At 41.6% G+C, this 21,285-nt stretch overlaps 3 protein-coding genes across 4 annotated transcripts; 1 reads left to right on the top strand and 2 right to left on the bottom strand.

Annotated features, from left to right (window-relative positions):
• Positions 1-1,138: 1,138 nt before the first annotated feature.
• Positions 1,139-4,275, bottom strand: bcl10 (BCL10 immune signaling adaptor). 2 transcript variants are annotated; one of them, XM_061084649.1, is made up of 3 exons: positions 4,011-4,275; positions 2,957-3,245; positions 1,139-2,839 (listed from the first exon to the last, which is right to left on the bottom strand). In XM_061084649.1, exons 1-3 carry the CDS (start codon positions 4,059-4,061, stop codon positions 2,427-2,429), a joined length of 753 nt encoding a protein of 250 aa, XP_060940632.1. In that variant the 5' UTR covers positions 4,062-4,275; the 3' UTR covers positions 1,139-2,426. The 2 variants fall into 2 exon arrangements, with proteins under 2 accessions (XP_060940632.1, XP_060940633.1); XM_061084650.1 differs by having other exon boundaries at positions 1,139-2,836.
• Positions 4,276-9,027: 4,752 nt separating this feature from the next.
• LOC133018489 (CCN family member 1-like) lies at positions 9,028-10,598 on the top strand. The gene is made up of 5 exons (XM_061084859.1): positions 9,028-9,069; positions 9,170-9,383; positions 9,476-9,826; positions 9,981-10,186; positions 10,308-10,598. Exons 1-5 carry the CDS (start codon positions 9,028-9,030, stop codon positions 10,596-10,598), a joined length of 1,104 nt encoding a protein of 367 aa, XP_060940842.1.
• A 2,603-nt stretch (positions 10,599-13,201) lies between these two features.
• LOC133018428 (outer dense fiber protein 2-like) lies at positions 13,202-21,186 on the bottom strand. Its single transcript, XM_061084794.1, has 16 exons — positions 21,150-21,186; positions 19,714-19,807; positions 19,453-19,576; positions 19,192-19,323; positions 19,014-19,088; positions 18,398-18,469; positions 18,202-18,312; positions 17,919-18,104; positions 17,714-17,823; positions 16,765-16,900; positions 16,451-16,561; positions 15,942-16,046; positions 14,642-14,742; positions 14,392-14,554; positions 14,031-14,156; positions 13,202-13,935 (listed from the first exon to the last, which is right to left on the bottom strand). Exons 2-16 carry the CDS (start codon positions 19,794-19,796, stop codon positions 13,762-13,764), a joined length of 1,809 nt encoding a protein of 602 aa, XP_060940777.1. The 5' UTR covers positions 19,797-19,807; positions 21,150-21,186; the 3' UTR covers positions 13,202-13,761.
• Positions 21,187-21,285: the final 99 nt, after the last annotated feature.

Below are 21,285 nucleotides of genomic sequence, written 5' to 3'. Positions count from 1 at the left end.
TGGGTTGTGCTTGTCTTCTTTCATTGTTAAAGGTTCAGCATACTTTAGAATTTTGCCAAGGGGGAGGTGAAAGGATTTAGCCATTCCAGTCATTCTGATGTTTATCAAACTGGTTCTCCTGCATAAGTTTGCTGATGTCATTCTGTCTTCACGAAGATACTGTCATACAAACTGAATGAATCAAAATAAGCAACTACAGCTCTAAAGTGTCAAGAAGAGTTTTTCGGTGTCATTTAGTCATTTTGTGGCAACCCTGCCTGCCACAGCGAGCACGAAAGAGACAAGTTTATATAAGAAATACCAACAACAAACAGGTTTTTACATTTATTAACTATTAAATACTCCTTTCTAGAATATATGTTTAGCTGAGAATAAAATCCCTACATTTTGAGGTAAACTTAAGATACAGTTATATAAATGATCAATAATGAAGGAGGGATTTACCTGCTGACGCCTGCAGTGCACCAGCCACAGAGCAAATAGTCCAACAGGGACACGAGTGCTGTGTGCGAGGACGAGACAGTGGAGACACAAGCTGTCATCACGATGACGCATCACTCTGCGTCCAGTTTTTCCAAAACACAGACAGAGCTCACAGTTACACCATCCAGGCTGATACTGTATGTGTAACGACCAAGTCTGGGATTAGGTTAACTACCTGCGCCAAGGAGGTTATGTTTTCAGCCCCGTCTGTTTGTTTGTAAGCAACACTACAAAAAGACAACCGAACGGATTTCCACAAAACCCGGTGAAAGGATATAGTATCTGGCAAAGAAGAACTCATTCAATTTAAGTGCTGATCCACCACTTTCAAGAAATAATCGTATTATGAATGAATATATAAATATCAGGCACATTTAAGGGACTACTTTCTATGAGTGTGTGAAATCTTGTACAGCTTAATTGAATTTAAAAAAGGACTTTGGGGCGTTGGCGAAGGAGTGCACTCTACTCAGTGCTACCGCAGTTTTTAAATATTCATCCAGAGCTTCGAAAAGTCTGAGCGATCATTTTGAAGGATTTCATAATGTCACCTCGATAATATGTTCTCGCTTTATCAAATGAGCCAAGATAAAATGTGTTAGTTATTTTCTACAATACTACACAGCCACCAACAAAGGACAAAAGAGAAGTAGAATTCATACAGAAAACCTTTAGTATGAGATACATTGTACAAGACAATTGAACAAAGTAAAAAGCACTACACCATGTGTATTTAACCATATTATCTGTAGTGATACAAATTCTAAATGACTTTTTCTCGACTTAATGCTGCATAGAAACAAGTAGAAAACACTTCAAGCTGCACGTCTCTGGTATAAGATCCTATAAGACAAGACGTATAGTATATGCTCAAGTAGTCAATCCAGTGTATGTGACATATTTTCTCTCACTACACAAACTAGCAGCCAATTCTTCACAATATAGAGTTCAGAAAGAAATCACATCTTGAATGGGAGATGGATGAGTCCGGGTGGGAACTGAACCGCACTACATTTTGGTTACGGTCTTATTTTGGGTCTTCACATACCAACATTTTTTACCCTTAACTTGTGAAAAAGCTACAGCACACTATCTAACTTGCAACGAGAAATATATTATAGGACATATAATAATAAATTCAGACCTTCATTGCCTGACTGCTCTTCCACAATTGTTCTGCGAAATTGTTGTGTGTTTTGTTTTAGTTTTTTTGAGACTTGGATACAAAGCAAGAATAAATATTATTACACCACTTTCAATACCATGATAAAAAGAAATAAAGGTCCTGTTATGCTGAGCACAAATTTTCATTGATTTCTTTTCTTTGAAGGAACACTTCAGTAATTCACTGGTTGCAGTTCTATGCAAAAGAGTTAAAAAAGATCTGCTTCTGTACCTTTGGATACTCTCAAAGTGACATTAACAGAGATTTTATTCTTTTTAAACATGTGGTATTGAAAAACGGATCATAGTACCTCTACTTTTGCCTTAAATGAGAATAGAAAACCAAGAATTACTGAAAGCTCGCATTAAATGCATGAACTCATTCTCAATACATAAATATTTGTCTTCCAAATTAAACTGTATTTACTTAGGAACAGTTCTACACATTTAACTTCTTAGGTCTCATAAAAAGATTGAAATAGAAACACATGTACTGTACATGTATACTTAAAACTATTATTTTGGCCTCATCCCAATACTAAGGATACAAATTGGCAACACGACCCCGTCCCCAGAGACAACATGTCTGTAATTTATATCCAAAAAGCTGATCACTTTAGTGCTAACATGTTAAATATTCCATGGGCAGCCGTTTCTCACAAAGTCCCTAATCACAAAGAAGAGGGACACCAAAAGGATGTGTTTGTGTACGAGTTGAGTTGATTAATTGGGGTCTGTGCCAGTTGGTCCCATGTGAACTGTCTAATTGAGGTGTGAGGTTAAAACATTTTTGGGTGTGACGTTGTGGGAGTCAGCGAGCGCGAGCGCAGCGGCTGGAAGTTCGGGTCCCCGCCACTGCTGGTGCACCCCGACCCTGCCACGTCTATGTTGGAGGGGGACTCGACCATCCCCTCATCAGGCAGCGGAGGAGCTCCGGGGTCTCCCGGCCTCGGGAGGCTGGAGGAGGTAGGGGAGGACGCTACGGCGATGTTAGCAACAGCCACGGAGGACAAGTCTCCGCCTCTCTGTAACGACGGCAGGGTGAATGAGCCGACCACGTCTGAGGAGAAAGTGCTGCGTTCTCCGTCTGGGTGGAAAAGCATGGTGGAGTTGTTTGAAAATGTTGCGGCGGGGTCGCTGGTCGGGCTTGGAGTGCAAAGCTGGCTGTCGGATGACGAACTGGAAGCACCTGCTGTGGCGTGATGGATAAAGAGAGGAGAGGTGGGGAGGAAATTTGACTCAACCCATCCAGAATTTGGAATAGATTTTAAAATACCAAACAGATATCACCATGATGTGGCTCACTCACCCCTGAGAGACTCCATCTTCTCATTTTTGGCCTTTTGCACCTCGTCCGTGATCCTGGTGACGATAAAGTTTTGTGAGCGCAACTCCCGAATGGAATCAATCAAGGCGTCCAGGCCCCGGGGGTTGTCGGCCAGGTGGTCCAACAACATGGCCGTCCTCTTGGTCTGCGTGGTCCTGCAGCTGATTTCCTCTGCATCATCCCGTGTCAGGATCCTACGAGAGCGCAGGTAGTCGACGTGCCGCTCGGCCCGGATCTTTTCGCAGAGGTAGTGCCGCAGTCTGGTCAGCACCTAGCAGATCCACAGCAGGAGAGGGAGAAGGAGAACAAAGCGAGCAGGGAACCAAACCACAGAGAAATGCTGGGTTATTTCAGATTTCCCAAACTTGGAGATGAGCCTGTTGAGCCATTTATATGCGCTTTGTACAGGGAGTTGTGTAGTTTTTGTGTAACCCAGCTGCTGGTTTGGTGGTTGAGATTATAGAGATGTCCACCTCTCCTCTAAATTCACATCTCTACCCAGCAGCTGCGTCAACTCTGCCGTCTCTCTCTTCTCTGTGAATCAAGAGGAGACCGTCATCTGCATAACCCGAGACTTTTCGAAAGATCAAAATCTGCATTGTTTGAAAGACGATATGATGGCTCCCATAAACAGTTGTCGGAGCATCTGAGCGGGTAGGCCTTTTCTTTAATAAATCAAAATATAAATTTGAATAGTATTGATTTCATTTTTAAATATTCTAATTATATGTGAATCCAAAAATTTTTATTCACCGTCTCTAAGGCATAAATGGTTTGTAACACACACACACACACACACACACACACACACACACACACACACACAAAAACACACACACACACACACACACACACACACACACACACACACACACACACAATGGTGGTTCATTTCCTCTTTACACAGGCCGAGGTTGAGACAAGTGCGATCATACACTGATAAAACCTCCATTATCCACACACACACATAACCGCACACACACACACACACACACACACACACACACACACTCTCTCTCTGACTCTTCCTACTCACGTCTTTTTTAATCTCTGCCATCTCATCTTCAGTGATCTGAGGAACATCCATCCCTCTCTCACGCAAACTGCAAATCCAGGTGTTCCGGGTATCGAACGACGACGTGAATGAGTTTATCAGCCGGAAATAAACGAGTCGAAACACATCGATGAACTGATGATGCTCGTTAATCGGTTCGGTTCATGATTCTGTGTCGTTTAAAGATGCCGAGCCCACTGTCCATTCAGGTTTTCTGTTTCTAGAAGCCACAGGAAATAATAAAAAGTCCCCGGACTTCCTGATTGTGTCCGGAAGTTTTTTTTCTTTTCTTTCTACGTCAGCGCCAGAGGAGAAGTAGAAACAGTTTCTCTTTATTTAAATACAATGTTTTAAAATGTAAAAAAAAAAAACACGTTTACCACAACAGGACACTGCTACACAACTTACATCGTCTGGACTCGTGCTTGGGGATTTCAAGAGCATTAAAGTGTTTCTGATACAGGTGGCGTGTTGTTCTGATAAGCTCCACTGGGTGGCGCTGCTGGACAAGACAAAACACGTGTATTTATCAAAAGGAGGGAATTCAAATAACTTTATTTAAGATAGAAGATGACAAATTGTTAAAACAACTTTGGATCACACAGATAAGAAAAATTCATGAAGAAAATACAAATAGTGTGAATAAAGAATAAAAAGTAGTGGACAAGTTAGATACGGTAGTCGTTAATTTCACCTGTTTCATATCCAGGTGAAGTTATATTCTGATGAGCTCCACCAGATGGCACTGGAGCTACACAATTCATCATATATTGTTCAAATTACTTTACTTAAAATATGAAATGAGCAATAGAAAAGTCAACATAGTATAATTCAGAAGATGTAATATAATAAAAAGAGTTGAATAAAGAATACCAATTAAAGACTGTTCATTGATCTCAAGTGTTTATTTCTAATGCAGGTGAACTGGTATTCTGATGGGCTCCACTAGGTGGCAATGCTGAACCTACTATACAGTTCATTTTACATGTTGTATGGAGCTCTCAGCACCCTAGTAAACATATTAGTAAACAAGCTCACAAGAAAAAAAATTATAGCCAAAACACAATGGATAAGAACCAAAGCAAAACAGTGACAAGTTAAAAACACTTGGTTTGTACAATCTTCATCTGCAAAATAGTAACTAGCAACTGCCACTACAAGTACCTCAGAGTTTTAAAGAGTAACTTATAATATTTTACCAACATGGGCATGTTTTATAAGTATATTCTAGTGCTGTTTGAAATTATCTCTGCATCACTATTCTCCGATAACACATCAGCCTAAATGGGCTTTTCTAGTTCATGGAATTTGCTGGCATTAGATATTAGAAGGAGAGCAGCTGTCACACAGTTAGTTGTTTTTGTAAACAATATCAGAGCACAAGTCACAAATTGTCAAATTTCCACTCTTCCCTTTTGTTCATGATACACCAGGATCTGTTTGAGGACAGTTGCTCCCTGAGGAGATTGTTGTCTGGCCTGTTTTGTCATGTTCTGCGGTGTAATATAGACTGTGTACCCGTAAAACACCATCTTCAAGCAGAGAGCTATCCTTACTCACTTTGAATCAGACCCACGTCCGTCTATTTTGCCCTTGAGGGTTTATTTCTGCGTAATGATAATGGTTTGAAAGAGAGGGGGAAATACAGGCTCCGATATCTACGTGACTGCTGATGCATCCCAGCAATTTCTGGGGGAGAATTACAACAGAAACGATGCCCTTTAAATGTCTGGTGTTAAAAGGTCAGGCCGTGCGTACATCAGCCTCTCTACACAAGAGAAACATTTTGGGTAAATGGCTACAAAGCGTCCGCAGAAACTAACAATATCCAGGAAAGGCTTCATGGTTATTCATTTCATTCGAGTCGAACAGCAGAGAGCAGAAGCCTGGAAATAATGTCGAATCAGCAGTGAGATTTTCACACCAACACAATGTTCTGACTCGGGAATGGGCGCTGCAAGGAACGGAAGACGGACAAAGGGAATCATTTATAGAAATGATGTAATGAACTGGATTTGTAATCATATCTGGACTTCCCCGTCTGTGCCACAGAGTATGACCTGCTCCTACATAACAACCAGAACAAGCTTCTCTCAGAGCCACTGGGGTTTTACACTGAGCAACAGAACGGAGGTTCAGACTCATAATTTGAATCCCCTATTATGTTTCTTTCTTTCTTTTTTTTTGCATTTGTATTTTAGCATGAATCTTTACATAATCACCAAATTACCTGTTGAGGTGTTTTTTCTCCTTTTCTCCGACTAGTCATCATCTCGACCATCTGCCCACCCAACGTCTTCACATCCCATTAAATGTCATCTTCAAATCCAAGGGCCATGCAATTAACTACAGCTAGTTAATGTGGACTGATGTGAATTACAGTAGGATGGCTCACAGTATCGAGTGTAAGGGGATAACAAAGACAACAAAGGCCTTATCTTCCTGATAGGATAATCTCCAGTATGGATAACTTGACGTTGCATAACGTCTCTTATAAGTAAATCCAGCTTTACAGTTGCAATGGATGACCACAGGAACCTGGCAGCAAGATGAGAGAAAACACGTTAAATGTGGTCTTTTAAGTCATTAGTGCTTCATTCTTATTTGATACATTATACATTTGTTTTCTTCCAATTGTTATATGGTTTATACCACGATTAGCCACCACTTCTTCAACTCAAAGCTGCATCATTGTTTAATCTACAAAGTATAAAACAATTTTTGTGGTTTTTGGCCTAAATGATTGAACTGTTTCTTGGCAAAACATCAAACAGGAACAATTACTTGCAAGATGCATCATTTGAAACTTCCCAGAAAGATGCCTTCAGTGTAGATTTGCTTCTGTGGGCAAATTTAATCTATGTGAGTTTGATTTTGTTGACATTTTTTTGAATTTTTAAAATTAGTGAACATACTGTCTCCACCTGCCCCAATTCTATAGTCCATAAAAAACAGTTCAACCTTAAAAGTTCAGTGCAGAAATAAGCCCAGGGAGCACCTTTGACTGAATAGAGCTAGCCGATAGCACTTTCCATGCTGGCTAGCATTTTAGGTTTGCTGAGCCTGTTGATTTATGATTACATTTTTGCCAATTTTTCTTTTTTACTGGTCCAACTTTCCAGATCATAAAATTACCAGAGAGATCTTGCTGTTTGCTAGCTTCTAGTTTCTATGCTAAACTTAGCACACAGTTTTCTGACTTGCCATATCAGAAATTCATTCATTGGATCACATCACGTGTCCAAATTTTCTGAAAGTGCAAACATATAGAATCTGAGACTGGCATTTCATTTTTGTAAGTGCCTGCATGTGGATGTCGGCCAGCTAACCTGCTAGCACCTGCTAATCACCTGTAAACGCCCAATAGCTCAACTTAAAATCCTAGTTTGGTAAACTTCTACTATGCCAAAAACAAACCCTTTTTATCCTTGTATTAACATTAATATTAATATAATTTGAAGAAACATTCACATGCTGCTCTGTGGGAGTTGAGTGCTTAACATGAAATCCTTTCCTGCTCCTCCAGCTGCATGTTCTGTCATCTACGGTTCTGCAAATTCTTTACATCACAGGAGGGAAAAGTTTCCAGTGCCACAACACAACAGTCAGCGATTTCCAGGAATCAGTGGATGCACCGAGCTCACGCATGTTCGCTCCTCATCTGCCTGAACTGGCTCTGGCTCAAACTGGCTCTGGAACCTCAGTTAGATAAGAAGGGGCATGTGCCAGTGTTCCCTGGTCGGCCTCGTGTTCACACAGGTTGTAATGAAAGGAAACTTTTTTCTTTTCTTTCCCTGATAGTTTTCATTGTTCTTTGATGTGGATAAAAGAAGATGCTTTTTTCTCCTGGCAGCTGTTTCAAAGAGACCTGCAATGTTCATCCTGAGAGGAATGTTGCCGCAGGCGTCGCTCAAGTTTTCTTTTTGCTTTCTTGTTTCTGTGTGTGCATGTTTCTCATTCAGAACAAACAAAGGATTCCGAGACGTTCAATATTGAATCCGAGCAAGCTCTGATCCACGCACACCCTAAAGGATTCTGGGAATTTGCATGCACGCAAAGTTGGAAAAAACACAAACGCTCGGCCAAGACAAGAGGCTGCAGTCTAAACACGGTTTCGTCTGAGATAGAAATTCAGTTGGTCAAAGAAATATGTAGCTTCTCTTCAATATTTATATCAGAACTTGTGGTGCCCCGATGTTGAGTCCAGGTTTTAATGTTATTCTCACTTTTTCTTTTTTGGCCTTAACAAAACCAGTTAGTACTACTTTACCTCCAGCTGTCCTTCTTTTATTCCTGCTTACTAATCTAACCAGGAAAAGTCCCATCAAGGTTAAAATATCTTTCATATAAAAAAAGCATGGAAGAGAAGAAAGATGAACACATTGTTTCTATACAAAAGAACCCAAAAAAAAACCAGCTAAATAGACAGAATAGGCTTTTAACCCAACATATAAAGCAGAAATTTGTTTTAAAATGGATTTAACCGAGACTGAACTAATAAAACGCACAATTCTACATTAGTGTTGATTCTGCCAAATTTTTCTTTTATTATATTGTAATATCAAGATTTTTTGTCTAAAAAATAACCAAAGGTTAAAGATGTATATTGGTGATAATATTTTGCGTAAAAGGATTTATATCTATTTTTTCAATTCAAGTTCTATATATTTGGTTCATTGTAGGAAGCATTTCCTTTTGGATAATAGAACAGATATGAAAATGGATGAATTGGAGGGAGACCCCGGGCAGAGTGGAAATCAGACAGGGTGGTTCTTGGCTCACTGAATGAGAGGAGGAGGAGGAGGAGGAGGGGCGGCTTCTTTTGGGCTTATGGGAGGACGCTAGGAGAAACATTCCGATCATATGTTTCAGAGAAACTTCTTCCGAGCGTATAAAAGGAGATGGGAAGAGCCAGCACTCTTCAACTCGCCGTCGGGTCTGGTGTGAGAATAAATAGACAGAAGGGTTATTAACTCGTGAGAGACAACTTCAACTTCTGATGATGTGGAAAATCTTTGTAGAGATCCTCTGCCTGACTCTGGTGAGGAAATAATCCCTGTTCATTCATCTGATGTGTTTTGGGCTGATGGTCGCTTTCAGGGGCAAAACTCTTGATTGGCAATGTGTGTGTCTCACCTCAGGTGTCGGCCTCGTGCCCAAAGGACTGCCATTGTCCCCTTGAAGGCCCCACATGTGCAGCCGGAGTCAGACTCATGCTGGACGGTTGTGGATGCTGTAGGGCTTGTGTTCGGCAGCTTTTTGAAGACTGCAGCACCTCGCAGCCATGCGACCACACGAAGGGACTGGAGTGCAACTTTGGAGGTGGATGTGATTCTGCTAAAGGCATCTGTCGAGGTCTGTTTTCTTTTTCAATGTTTCTTTCAAATCAATTCACTCAATTAAAACGTATTATTTCAAGACTCTCTACTCGTGTTTCTGTAAAACAGCTAAATCAGATGGAAGAACTTGCGAGTATAACAACAGGATTTACCAGAATGGAGAGATCTTCCGTCTGAACTGCAAACACCAGTGCACTTGCATGGACGGCGCTGTGGGATGTGTCTCTTTGTGCCCTCGTGAGCTCATGCTGCCCAAACTGGGTTGTGCCAAACCCGACAGGGTCAAGGTGCCGGGACGCTGCTGTGAACAGCTAGTCTGCCCAGAGGAAGCAAAGCCAGAGATTTCTCTGAGGAAGAAGCACAGAAAGAATGACGGCAAATACAGAACGTCTGAAAACGACTTAACCAACCAGTATGAGCTGGCGCCTGTGTGGAGAGGAGAATCTGGGCTTACAGCTGGTGAGTGATTGTTGAAGGCTTTAAGAAGCAGCCAAGGAAACGTTTGAAATTACATATTTGGATATATGAAGATGACATTATTATGATTGTCCTTTACAATTTCATCAAATTATGTGTTGTGTAATCTTAAATGTTTGCATTTTCAACTGATCAGCGTTCAGGAGTCACCCAGTGAGCCACATCTCCGCCAGAGGATTCAAGTGTGTGTCTCACACCACAGCCTGGTCCGCCTGCTCCAAATCCAGTGGCACCGGCGTGTCCACCAGGCTGACCAACAACAATCCTCAGTGCAAACTCATGGAAGAGACACGCATCTGTAAAGTTCGCCCGCGCAACCAAAGGACCTCCGTCAGATTGAAGGTACACCCCAAATATTTAATATCCATTTTTTATACCTTAGACACAGCTTGATTATTTCATGGTAAAGCACAGTGAGCATTCTTTTGCGAAAAAACGGAATCTTCTACCTTTCTTCTAACAGAAAGGTCAGAAGTGCAACCACATGGAAAAGGCCGGCCGCCGTGTAAAACTGTCCCACGCAGGTTGCCATAGCCTGAAAAAGTACCAGCCCAGATACTGCGGGTCGTGCTCACAGGGGCTGAGATGCTGCCGGCCGCATCGGACTCAGACGCTACCCGTGAGCTTCAGATGCCAAAATGGAGAATCCTTCAGCAGGATGGTGATGATGATCCAGTCTTGCAGGTGTAACTGCTCCGCCAGCAGTGACGAAAAGACACCTGCCCGCCACAGACTTTTCAATGATTTACATTAAGATTTTAACATTATAAAATCCATTAAAGCAACACTATGCAACTTTTTTACCCAGCAGCCTCTAAACTAGTTGGATGGTTCACTGATTTGGAGCAGGGATAATGGTGCCGCTTCCATTCCCACTCCACACCCTACACATCTGTTCTAGCTCTGTAACTTTGGTGAGTGAGTGTGATGTAATTTGACAAGATTAGACCCAGCAATTCAAAAAAGTAATGCCAAACTTTGGATCATTTACAAAGTCATTTAAAAAACTACATTATTCAGCGAGGAAACTTTTAACTATGACGAATTTCAAACAGAGTTTGGTGTAATTGGCACAGCAGCAACTCTTCTGGTTCAGGGCACCAGGGATTATGGGTAATATACATCGTTCAGTTGTGTTTGTGTTCAGTCAGAGCTTCATTTCTTTCCTCCACACAAGACCAGGTACTTGCTCAGATATGGTGCCCAATAGAAGCACCACACGTGTGTCTACAGAGGGCGCTGTTGCTCAGTGAAAGGGACATAGTGTTGCTTTAAGTATTGACTGACAGATGAAAAGCTGACAGGATGAATTTAATGAACGATGTTGTTCAGTATTCTGCTTCATAACACTGGAGCCTTTCGATTTGCTTCATTGTGAAGCGTATTATTTATAGTCTTCTTATTCTTTTCTTTCTTCACTTTTGTTTTATGGACAAACATGTTCGAGCCTCCCGACAGGACATTCAACATGTTGAGTGAAATTATGTAAATACTATGGCAGCTTTTAAATAACATAATGCTATCTTTGTTATATGTTGATAAACTGAACTTTTTCATTTTATTTATGACACTTTGATTTTTCATAGTTTACTTAATAATGCATTACTATATAATTAACCACAGTGCAGTACAGTAATATCAGTTTGGTATAATTTTCTCCGCATTTGTTTGTGTGTTTAAAATGTTGAAATATGACCTAAGATCAGGAAAACTGTATTATATGTAAAAGACTGAAACACTTTTATGACTCAGTTTTTCACAAATAAACAAAAGGAAGCCCAATACAGTCAATTGTTTTATATTAAACAGAAAAGTAAAACGTAGTTCAGCTGGAACTGGAACTTCTCACTTGGTCTTTTCTTACAGTTGTCATTGGGAAATGAGCTGTACTGTGTCGGCTTCATACGTCTGACCCACTTCTGCAGAGACATACATGTCTCCATGTCACTGAGGAGTTCAGCCAATGACTGTTACGTAAACCTCAGAGTGGTTTTCCTGCTGTCGGACAGATGCTGTGAGCGAGCCGCAGCATTTTGTTTGGTGAAAGAAGTTATAGCAGAAAATAATGTGAACTCCTCTATATGTTTAATATGTGTAAAATGGATAATCCTGCATGCATGGTCCCAAATCTGAAATTAGATGTCTTTCAAACATCAGTGGGATTAACTGCAAATTTCTCATTCTAATAATAATAATCTCAATTTATAGAGCACTTTGCAAAATTGTAATTACAAAGTGCTTCACAAAATAGTCATATAATCATCAGAAATAAAGAAATTGTTATACAGGTTAAAATGCAGTTTAAAGAAAGTAAAAAAGTATTTTATATCAGATTGCAAATATCCAAGAGTTATCCAGGTGTATACAGCAAGTCTCTGAATGTGTTACTGTGTGTGTGCTTCAGGAAATAATACAGTGAAGCCTCTGTTTGTTTTTGATAATTAGTTCTGTGTAAAAAAACACAAAAGATAAATGGGTCATCTGATTTATTTGATACTAATGACCAAATGAGCTTCAGGGTGTGTCGTTCATGCTGAGACCAACCAAACTGCCAGATGTAATGTGTTTTCCAATTAAAAAAAAAGCAGAGAAAGCCAAATTCCCAATGTATGATCAACAAGTTGCGTAAACGGGCAAGAACCAGAAGACTGGGAACAAGGGCGAAGGGGGGGGAAACAGGGTTACTGACGCACACAAAGATGAAATGCTTCCATCCCTTGACGGAGAACACAATAGAGCTTTGTCTGTGAGAACTTGAGAGGAGCACTGCTCAACCGGGGGAAATCGTCCGCTGCAGAGACACAGCAGAGCCTCACAGTGGTCTGGACCTAGTGGTTTACTGCCATAGACACAGTGTGGGACAACAAATCAAGCAACGACAAGATCCAGTTTGGCCTTTAGGCAAAATCGTGCTGCAGCAGATTCTGTGCCCCTGAGCCTCAGTAATATAACAACTTCTATTACAAAAGCACGAACGCAAACCAGCATCAGAGGTTTGGAAATACTCCAGTGTTGAATCTCAGTGATTATCTTTGAGGCCCTAAAGGCACAAGCTTCACCTCTGACGGTTAAATAATAGATTTCCTAACTAATTAATCTCAGTGCAAGTGAGAAACAAGAACATAGAAACGTTCAACACACATCACACCTTCCTTATTATTATTATTATTATTGCTGCTACGGATACAAGATGATGCTCAAGCAGGGAGGTGGGAAAAAGAGCATTATCTGTGTCATGGCTCAAAATCAGGGTGATCAAATACACAGTACTCAATGGGAGTAAAGCTGAAAGAATATTCACATCCAAGCACCATGTTAAATGTGCTTTATTCTACCACATGTAAACTTGGTTGGGGCATATGCAGCTACACATTTGTTTTTATAGCACAAATTGTATTGGTTAACCATTGTGTGGCCTCAAAAATGCAAAGCTATCTTATTGGGAGCCAGTTGCACTAGAATAGACGTCACAGGCACTGAACTTTGTGTGTATGTACATAAGATTCTTATAGGGGAGAAAAGACGATTAACTAAACAGTTCCACCTAGTGGCACTTTACCTCCACCGGCTGGAAACTCCTTATATATTAATTTATTTGATGTCATCTATGAAATCTAAGGTTGTGGAAATTGAGGAAATCATCCAGTTACTAAAAATGACTTGTTTTATCTCACTAAAAGCTTAAACCCAAAAGGTAACCAAGTCCTAAAAAAAGAACAGACCAGCAGTAAATCCCAACATTTGTAAAGCTGGATCCAGATTTTATTCAGTCACCTGAACATGTCTGACTTTTTTGTCTTCAAGATCCATTAAGTATTCCCTGAGAAATCAATGGAAATCTTGAGGTAATAAAACCTCATATACAGTAAACCCGTAAATAAATACAAACAATAAAATGTCTAAATATGAGCCCTGACTTATTTTAGAAAATATGATGATGTAAAAGTAGAAGTCTGCAATCCCTCATCAAACATGGTCTTATAGGAGTTTTTCAGGAAGTCGACGTAGTTCTGAATGCTTTGTTTGTGGCTCTCTGATTGGTCGAGGCTGAGCTGCAGGTCCTTCAGACGCACCTCAAACTGTCGCTCTGCCTAAACAGTCAGAGAGAGAAAATACACAACAATCAATCAGATCACACCACAACATTCAGTTGTGTTATATATTATAAGAAAGGAAGAAAACTCACAGTCAGTTTTTTCTGGCGAAGAAGCCTCAGCTCTTTATCTCTTCTGCTCTTCTCTGCTTCCAGCTGCAGGATTTGAGTCTGAAGACCCCCCTCTCTGGAAACACTATGGTCTTTGACTTTTTGGACCTGGCAATGTGACAAAAATTTCAATTATCGGACAAAGGGAATCAGACTTGATTATACGGTTACAGATTGCACCTGCCCTGCTGACAATGATAATAACCACCCGGTCAGCTGACGACATTCTGAAACAATCTGGTAGACACACACGATACCTACAGACAGGAATGATAAAGCACTGGATGGTTTGTCAGCTCTCTCAATAATGCATGGTGCCAGTGAGCCTGTGTGTGAGCTGCACCTGTTGTTGAACGTCTGATAAAGCCGCCTCCAGCTGCCGGCTGAGCGCCTGACTCTCCGACGAGCGCTGATCCAGCTGCCGGCTGCTGTAGCTCAGAGCCTCCTCCTGATCTGCCAGCCTCCGTACGAGCTCCAGGTTCTCCTGCTGCAGCCTCTCCATCTGCCTGCACACACACACACGGAATATAACACTTTAATAAAGATAATGCTGAAGCAATTTCTATATTGTTGGACATAAAGGTTTGTCTTACTTTTGAACAGAATCAATTCTCTCTTGTAGTTTTACGTTGGCCTCGTGAATGGAGTCTTTCATCTCCACCGATGATCTCAGCAATTTAGTCTGACTGCCCATCTGTAGATGCAAAATTCAGAGTTGCTATTTTGGTTTCATTTGTATTGGTTACAAGAAGAAGAAAAAAAATCACATGCAAAACTGGATAAAGTGACAGTTCAAACACAAACACAAACCTGCAAACACACTTTTCAAAATATCAGTTCAACACGGCTGATGATGGAGAATGAAAAAACACAAACTGGTCTGTAGTTATCGATGGCTGCACATTAAATGTTTCCAGTGCAATCAGAGATGTTTTTTCATTCATCCCGATCATCAAAACTCACAGCACGACCAGAAAACAAGATGCACCGACAGTGACGGGGTGGTTGTACTACTGCCTAGTGGTCGGATGTAGGAGAGGTGACTGGGGTTTTCACGGTGGGACCACCACAGCTTGCGTTGCACACCTTAACCTGCAGCTGGCTAACGGACTTGGACTTTTCTGAGCACTTCCCCTCTGAGCTTCGCAGGTTCTCCTGGCTCTCAGACAGACTCTGCTCGGCTGCACTCAGTAACTCAGGGAAATGCTTCAGCTCGTCCACACGGGCCTGGAGCCGCTGCCTCACCTGGGGCCCGGAGGAGGGGGGTGGTGGAAGGGATTGGAGCGTTGGGAGTAGACAAAATAAAAAGGCTAATCAAACCTCTCACAGTAAAAACTACTCAAAGTTGCATATAATATGTTATTCATGCAAATTAAACCCAAGCGGCTTTCAGACATGCAATGAACATTCTGAAACTTGTCTGGAGCGACCGTATGTGAGACCAAAAACGTCTGAGTCAGTTTCTCTGGGAATTTTTTCAGAACTTTCCCTACCCGACCCCTATCTGGAAAATGACAGAGTGAGAGCATGTGAGAATGTCTGAAGACACTGACCAAGACGTCAACTTGGAAAGACAGAGAGATTCGAGAGCTTTTGGTGATAAGGCCTGTGTCGATCTCCGCGGAATTCTGCTGCTCTAGCCAGACCAGAATATTCCGACGTATTCTGACAATTTCCTGTTTCACCCACAAAATCTCGTGCTGCGTTCTTCATATGTGAAAGGCACACTCCGGAAAATGTCCGAATAACTGTAAATTCAGAGGAAATAATCACCTTAAATATTCCATATTGTTGAATGAACCCACTGGTAGCCATTAGGATTAGTGCATGGTAGAAGACTTTAAACATTTCAGATAAGAAAGGGGAACACGTGTAGAGGCAGAAGAGACTTACCCTCTCAACTTCTGTATCTTTCCCATCCCTCGTCTTCTCCGTCTCTCTTGAAATATATTTATATTTTATCCTCATTTCATCGAGCTCAACTTGAAGTGCTGCGACCTAGAAAACGATGATAAAGAGATTAGTTTGTTGTTTGGGAAAAAGGCAAAATCGTTTATAGGTTTAAAAGGAAGTGTTTCGCTTTGTGTTCACTGGCCAGGTGGCCGATGGTTTTTCTTAAAAGGAGAAACCGTGGAGAAACCGTGGATCATAGAGACAATTTCTGTTTAGCCATTATTTGCATTCATTACAAAATCAAACCGTAAATTTATATGCCTTATTATTTAAGCATAATAAGCATGATATTTTTTCATCTTATTAAAAATGATGAAAAGATTTTATCACTGCTTTGATTTCAAACGTGTGTGTAAAGTTTTTCAATCCTTTAAAGTTGGTCAACATAAATAAAGAAAAGACAAAAATAAAGAGTTCCTGAAAAATATAAATACTAAGCGAATGATCACCTGACATTGACACTGTTCAGCTTGACGTTTCCTCTCCTGCGACTCGAACTTCTCCTCCACCAGAGCCGACTCACAATCATTCAGCTGCTGCTCCAACCGAGCAACTGATGCCTGTGATCACACAAACACCAAAATCACTTTAGTTACACAGGTAAGAGTCAGAGGCAGAGAGGATGCGTGTTGAATTTGACGGCAGATCCAGCGAGAATCAAACAACATTAAAGTTTGACTATTTGACAACTGACTTTAATGCTTGTGCCAAATACCTGTTTAGCAACAATTCCCGACCACATATTTATGCGAGCTGCTTGTACCTCAAGTGCTGCATTATTGACGTGGAGGTGTCCGTTTTCAGCGCAGAGTTTTTCCACACGTTGCATCACGGTTTCATGAGCCGCGGTCAGCTCATCCCTCTCCTTCTGCCGCCTCCCTGTCAACTCCGTGATCTGACTTTAACGGAGATGCACATTCATCGGTGAAAGCTGTTAGTTGGCACACGCATGTATGGATTTCCACTAGGGACGGGAATCGGCAGGGACCTCCCGATACGATACTATTACGATACTTATGTGGCGATACGATATGTATTGCAATTTCTGTGGGTATTGCGATTCTGTAAGTATTGCAATTCGATATTACGATTTCCTGGGATTTCCTTTGGTTATTTTTTTTTTTAATAGTGGACCATGGAAAAATGTTGAATCATACTTTCAAATACAACACAGTCAAATTCACTTAGAGCTTTACCAGTTTTATTTCAAATATTAACATTAACTTAATGACTGCCGGGCAGCCAATAGAGAAAATAAATAAAAATGTGCCCTATTATTGTATAGCCCCTGTCAACTGCACACAAACTGACAGATTAAGAAATGTATGCCACTTAGGCTACCTTTAAACAATAAATAAAAGATAAATTAAATAGAATGAATAAAAGTTTACTTAAAATATAAACTTTGAAATAAACAAAAAGTAGGCTATTGTTGTTTGCATGTAGGCGATGCTAAGCTAGTGCTTGGGTATGTTTCGATTCTTGTGCAAAAACAAGAGCTGGTCAACATGCTCTGGGGTGATGTTGCTCCCCCAATATATCCCCCCTGGTATAAACCAATAAATATGTTTTAAAATGAAAAATCGATTTGGGATTTAAAATCGTCATTCACAAGAGTCGCGATTTGTAACTGAATCGATTTTTCCCCCCATCCCTAATTTCCACTGCCTGCTACAAGAGGAGGAGTGTGTAACAAGAGGAAAAAAGCCAACCTCTTCAATAACTCGACATGAGCCTGGAGCTTGTCTTTCTCCTCCGTCTGCTGCTCCTTCTGCCGTCTCCTGGAGTCTCTCTCCAGACGGGCATCGACCAGCTGAGCATCCTGTAGTGCAACAACGGAAAAGAACATTGACTTTGAACAATAGGACCGTGGATTGGAAAGACAAATTTAAAAAAATCGATATCTTGAATTCACACCTTTTCCTTTAGCTGTGCATAACATTTCTCTACAGCAGCTTCAAATCTCTGGGCTCTCAGTTTCTGTGCTCGTGTGGCTTTCTTTAGAGATTCTTTGTCCTTTGCTGCCTTCTCATTCAAAGCGCCGACGGATCCTCTCAGATCTTTAATCTCCATCTTCTGCTCAGTCCGGGTTCTTTCCAGAGTCTAGAAGACACCACAAAGATGTATAATGTCCCACATGTGCTTAAAACCCATTTGTCTGGGGGAAACATTGGCTGATAAAGCACCGAGCTGTTCATACCCGCAGCTGTGCAGCCAGACGCTTGTTCTCAGCTTCCTTAGTGCGGAGCTGCTCCTGCAGGTGAGCCTGAGTCGCCTCCACAGACTTTGTCACGTGAGTCTTCACGTTCTCCTGAGAAAACAACAGCGTGGACAGATGCTTTCAAATGCAGTCGTTTCATCAGTCTGAAGGGACGTGGACGCTCCTCTACACCCACCTGCTCTTCTCTCCGCAGATCCATCAACTCCCCGAATCTTCGTTCTGTCTCAGTCAGATCTCGGTTTAAACGCTTCAGGGAGAAAACCACAAAAATGTGCAGTCAATCTTTACAATAGATGAACTTATATATATATATATATATATTCCACTTATGTCACGAGTTTCAGCTATAACATCAACCAATGTGGCTGTGTGGTAAACCAGCCATTGACATTAGTCACTACTATAGAGGAAGTTATGTTTACACCCCTGTCCGTTTGTTTGTCAGCAGGATTACACAAAATCTACTGAACAGAAATTCATGGAGCTTGGTGGATCACGGGCCAAGAAAAACTTGCTGTGTAGATTCAAACACAGAGATGGATACTTTTCCCTGCAGATTAAATTCATGGATCTTGATGCATCTTTAGAGGACTAATATCTATGAGTTTATGCAATTTGGTTTGGTTCGATTGAATGTAAGTAACTTCTAGTTTGATCTGCTTTTACCAACTGATCCCTCTATACACCACTGCACAGCTCATGTAGCTAGAGAAACAGTTTTCACAGACTAAACTACTACAACCAAAGCACAAAGCCTCTGCCCTTTAAAGTCATAATATAATGAAACCCACCTCATTATCACTTTCAGCCTGTGTTATCCTCTTCGTTAACATCTCAATATGTTGGTTTGCATCAATTCGATCAGCCTGGAAACAACAAAAGTTGAAAGAAATCAATAAAAAACACGTTTTAGCGCAATTTTCATTTTCTGACCACAGTTGTACAGAGCAACAAATGTCGTAAAAAAACCTCTGCTTCCTGCAGCTGCTTCAGTTTCTGTCGAACAGATTTATTTATTCGTTTGAAATCCACCAACTTCTCCAGCAGGAGGCCTCTCTGCCTCGCAGCTCGCCGCTTGTCCGTGGCGGACCTTCTTGAATCCTTCATTGAGAGAGAAAAAAAAAAACAGAAGTTACAGTATTGGGTCACGAATATGATATTCTTCTGGTTTCCCGCCTTGGTGGACCCACATGTTTGAACCCATTTGATGCCAGGTTGCAGTAAACGTACAGAAAACTCATCCTCCATCGCATCTTTAAAAGACACAAGTTGCACGGCTGCAGAGTTGGCCGCTGCTTCCGCGTCCATCAGTGTTTTCAGGAAGGAGCTCGTTCCACTGGCAGAGGCTCCACGGCTAAATGCAAAACAAGAAGATGAAACACTTTAAGATGAGAAAATGCTCTAAATCAATCAAGATTTAATGGGAGTGGACATTTAGACGGACAGATTAGGATCTATTTATTTAAATGTCCCTGCATCCAAGGACCTCACCAGCTGAGGGGTCTGGTCTGGAGGTCCTCTGAGGTGGAGCCGAAGACAAGGGCGGGACTTGGGGGTTCATCCTCTGGAGACATCCCTCTCACTACTGACACAACAACATGAAGGCAACATTAGTTTCCACACAGAGGTGAACTGTGAAAAGTGATGTGGATAACAACCCGAGAGTTAGGCCCTCTGTGCTGGAGCTGAATCTAGAGGGAACCTTGGGGTCCATCCTCTGGGGACAAACCTCTTACTATTGATACAACAACATAGATACAATACACATTTTCACAAAGAGGATAGTTAGAGCAATCTGGAGCATCACAACTCAAGAGTTATGCCCTCTGTGGGGGAGCTGAATCCAGGGGGGACTTTGGGGTTCATCCTCTGGGGACATACCTCCCACTATCAACACTAAGACACCAGCATGGTTTTAAACAGAGGAGAAATGTTAAGAGCGCTCTGTATCATCACAACTCAGAAGGAGGTCTGCTGTGGTAGAGCTGAAACCGGGGGGGTAGGGGGGCCTTTGGGGTTCAACCTCTGGGGACATACCTCTTACTATTGACACAACAACATAGAGACAGTATAGATTTTCACAAAGACGATAGTTAGAGCAATCTGGAGCATCACAACTCAAGAGTTATGCCCTCTGCGGTGGAGCTGAATCCAGGGGGGACTTTGGGGTTCATCCTCTGGGGACATACCTCTTACTATTGACACAACAACATAGATACAATACACATTTTCACAAAGAGGATAGTTAGAGCAATCTGGATCATCACAACTCAAGAGTTATGTCCTCTGTGGTGGAGCTGAATCCAGGGGGGACTTTGGGGTTCATCCTCGGGGGACATACCTCTTACTATTGACACAACAACATAGATACAATACACATTTTCACAAAGAGGATAGTTAGAGCAATCTGGATCATCACAACTCAAGAGTTATGTCCTCTGTGGGGGAGCTGAATCCAGGGGGGACTTTGGGGTCCATCCACTGGGGACATACCTCTTACTATTGACACAACAACATAGATACAATACACCTTTCACAAAGAGGATAGGTAGAGCAATCTGGAGCATCACAACTCAAGAGTTATGCCCTCTGTGGTGAAGCTGAATCCAGGGGGGACTTTGGGGTCCATCCTCTGGGGACACACCTCTCACCACTGACAAATCAACACACAGACACAAAGTAGTCTACACAATAAGTTCAACCTTTATGACTTTTTAAACTTAGCTAAATCCCTTTAGCCCGGTTAGCCTGATGTTATGAAGGACGGTGTTGTCAAGCAGCCTCACTCAGCCGAGTCCTTAGCGACAGACCGGAAGTCGCTCCTGCTACACTACACACAGCAGCCAATCAGCAGCACGTCCATTACTGGAGATAAAAACCAGTATAATCCACAAACTGGGACCAGTGAACAAGTAAACATCACCTACGTTCAGCTTCGATCTGTGTCGGTTGTAAAGCTCCGGACTGAAGAGCCCGCCTCCTCCTAGGAGCTCGAACCGGATTGGTTTAACTCAAACACCACACTGCGTCACTTCCGTGTAAGCGCGCCCCTCATTCGCTCCT

Source organism: Limanda limanda, chromosome 13, assembly GCF_963576545.1.
Source record: "Limanda limanda chromosome 13, fLimLim1.1, whole genome shotgun sequence".
Classification (NCBI taxonomy): domain Eukaryota; kingdom Metazoa; phylum Chordata; class Actinopteri; order Pleuronectiformes; family Pleuronectidae; genus Limanda; species Limanda limanda.
The sequence above is the reverse complement of the archived record's forward strand: the minus strand, read 5'-3'. Positions and strand labels throughout refer to the sequence as shown.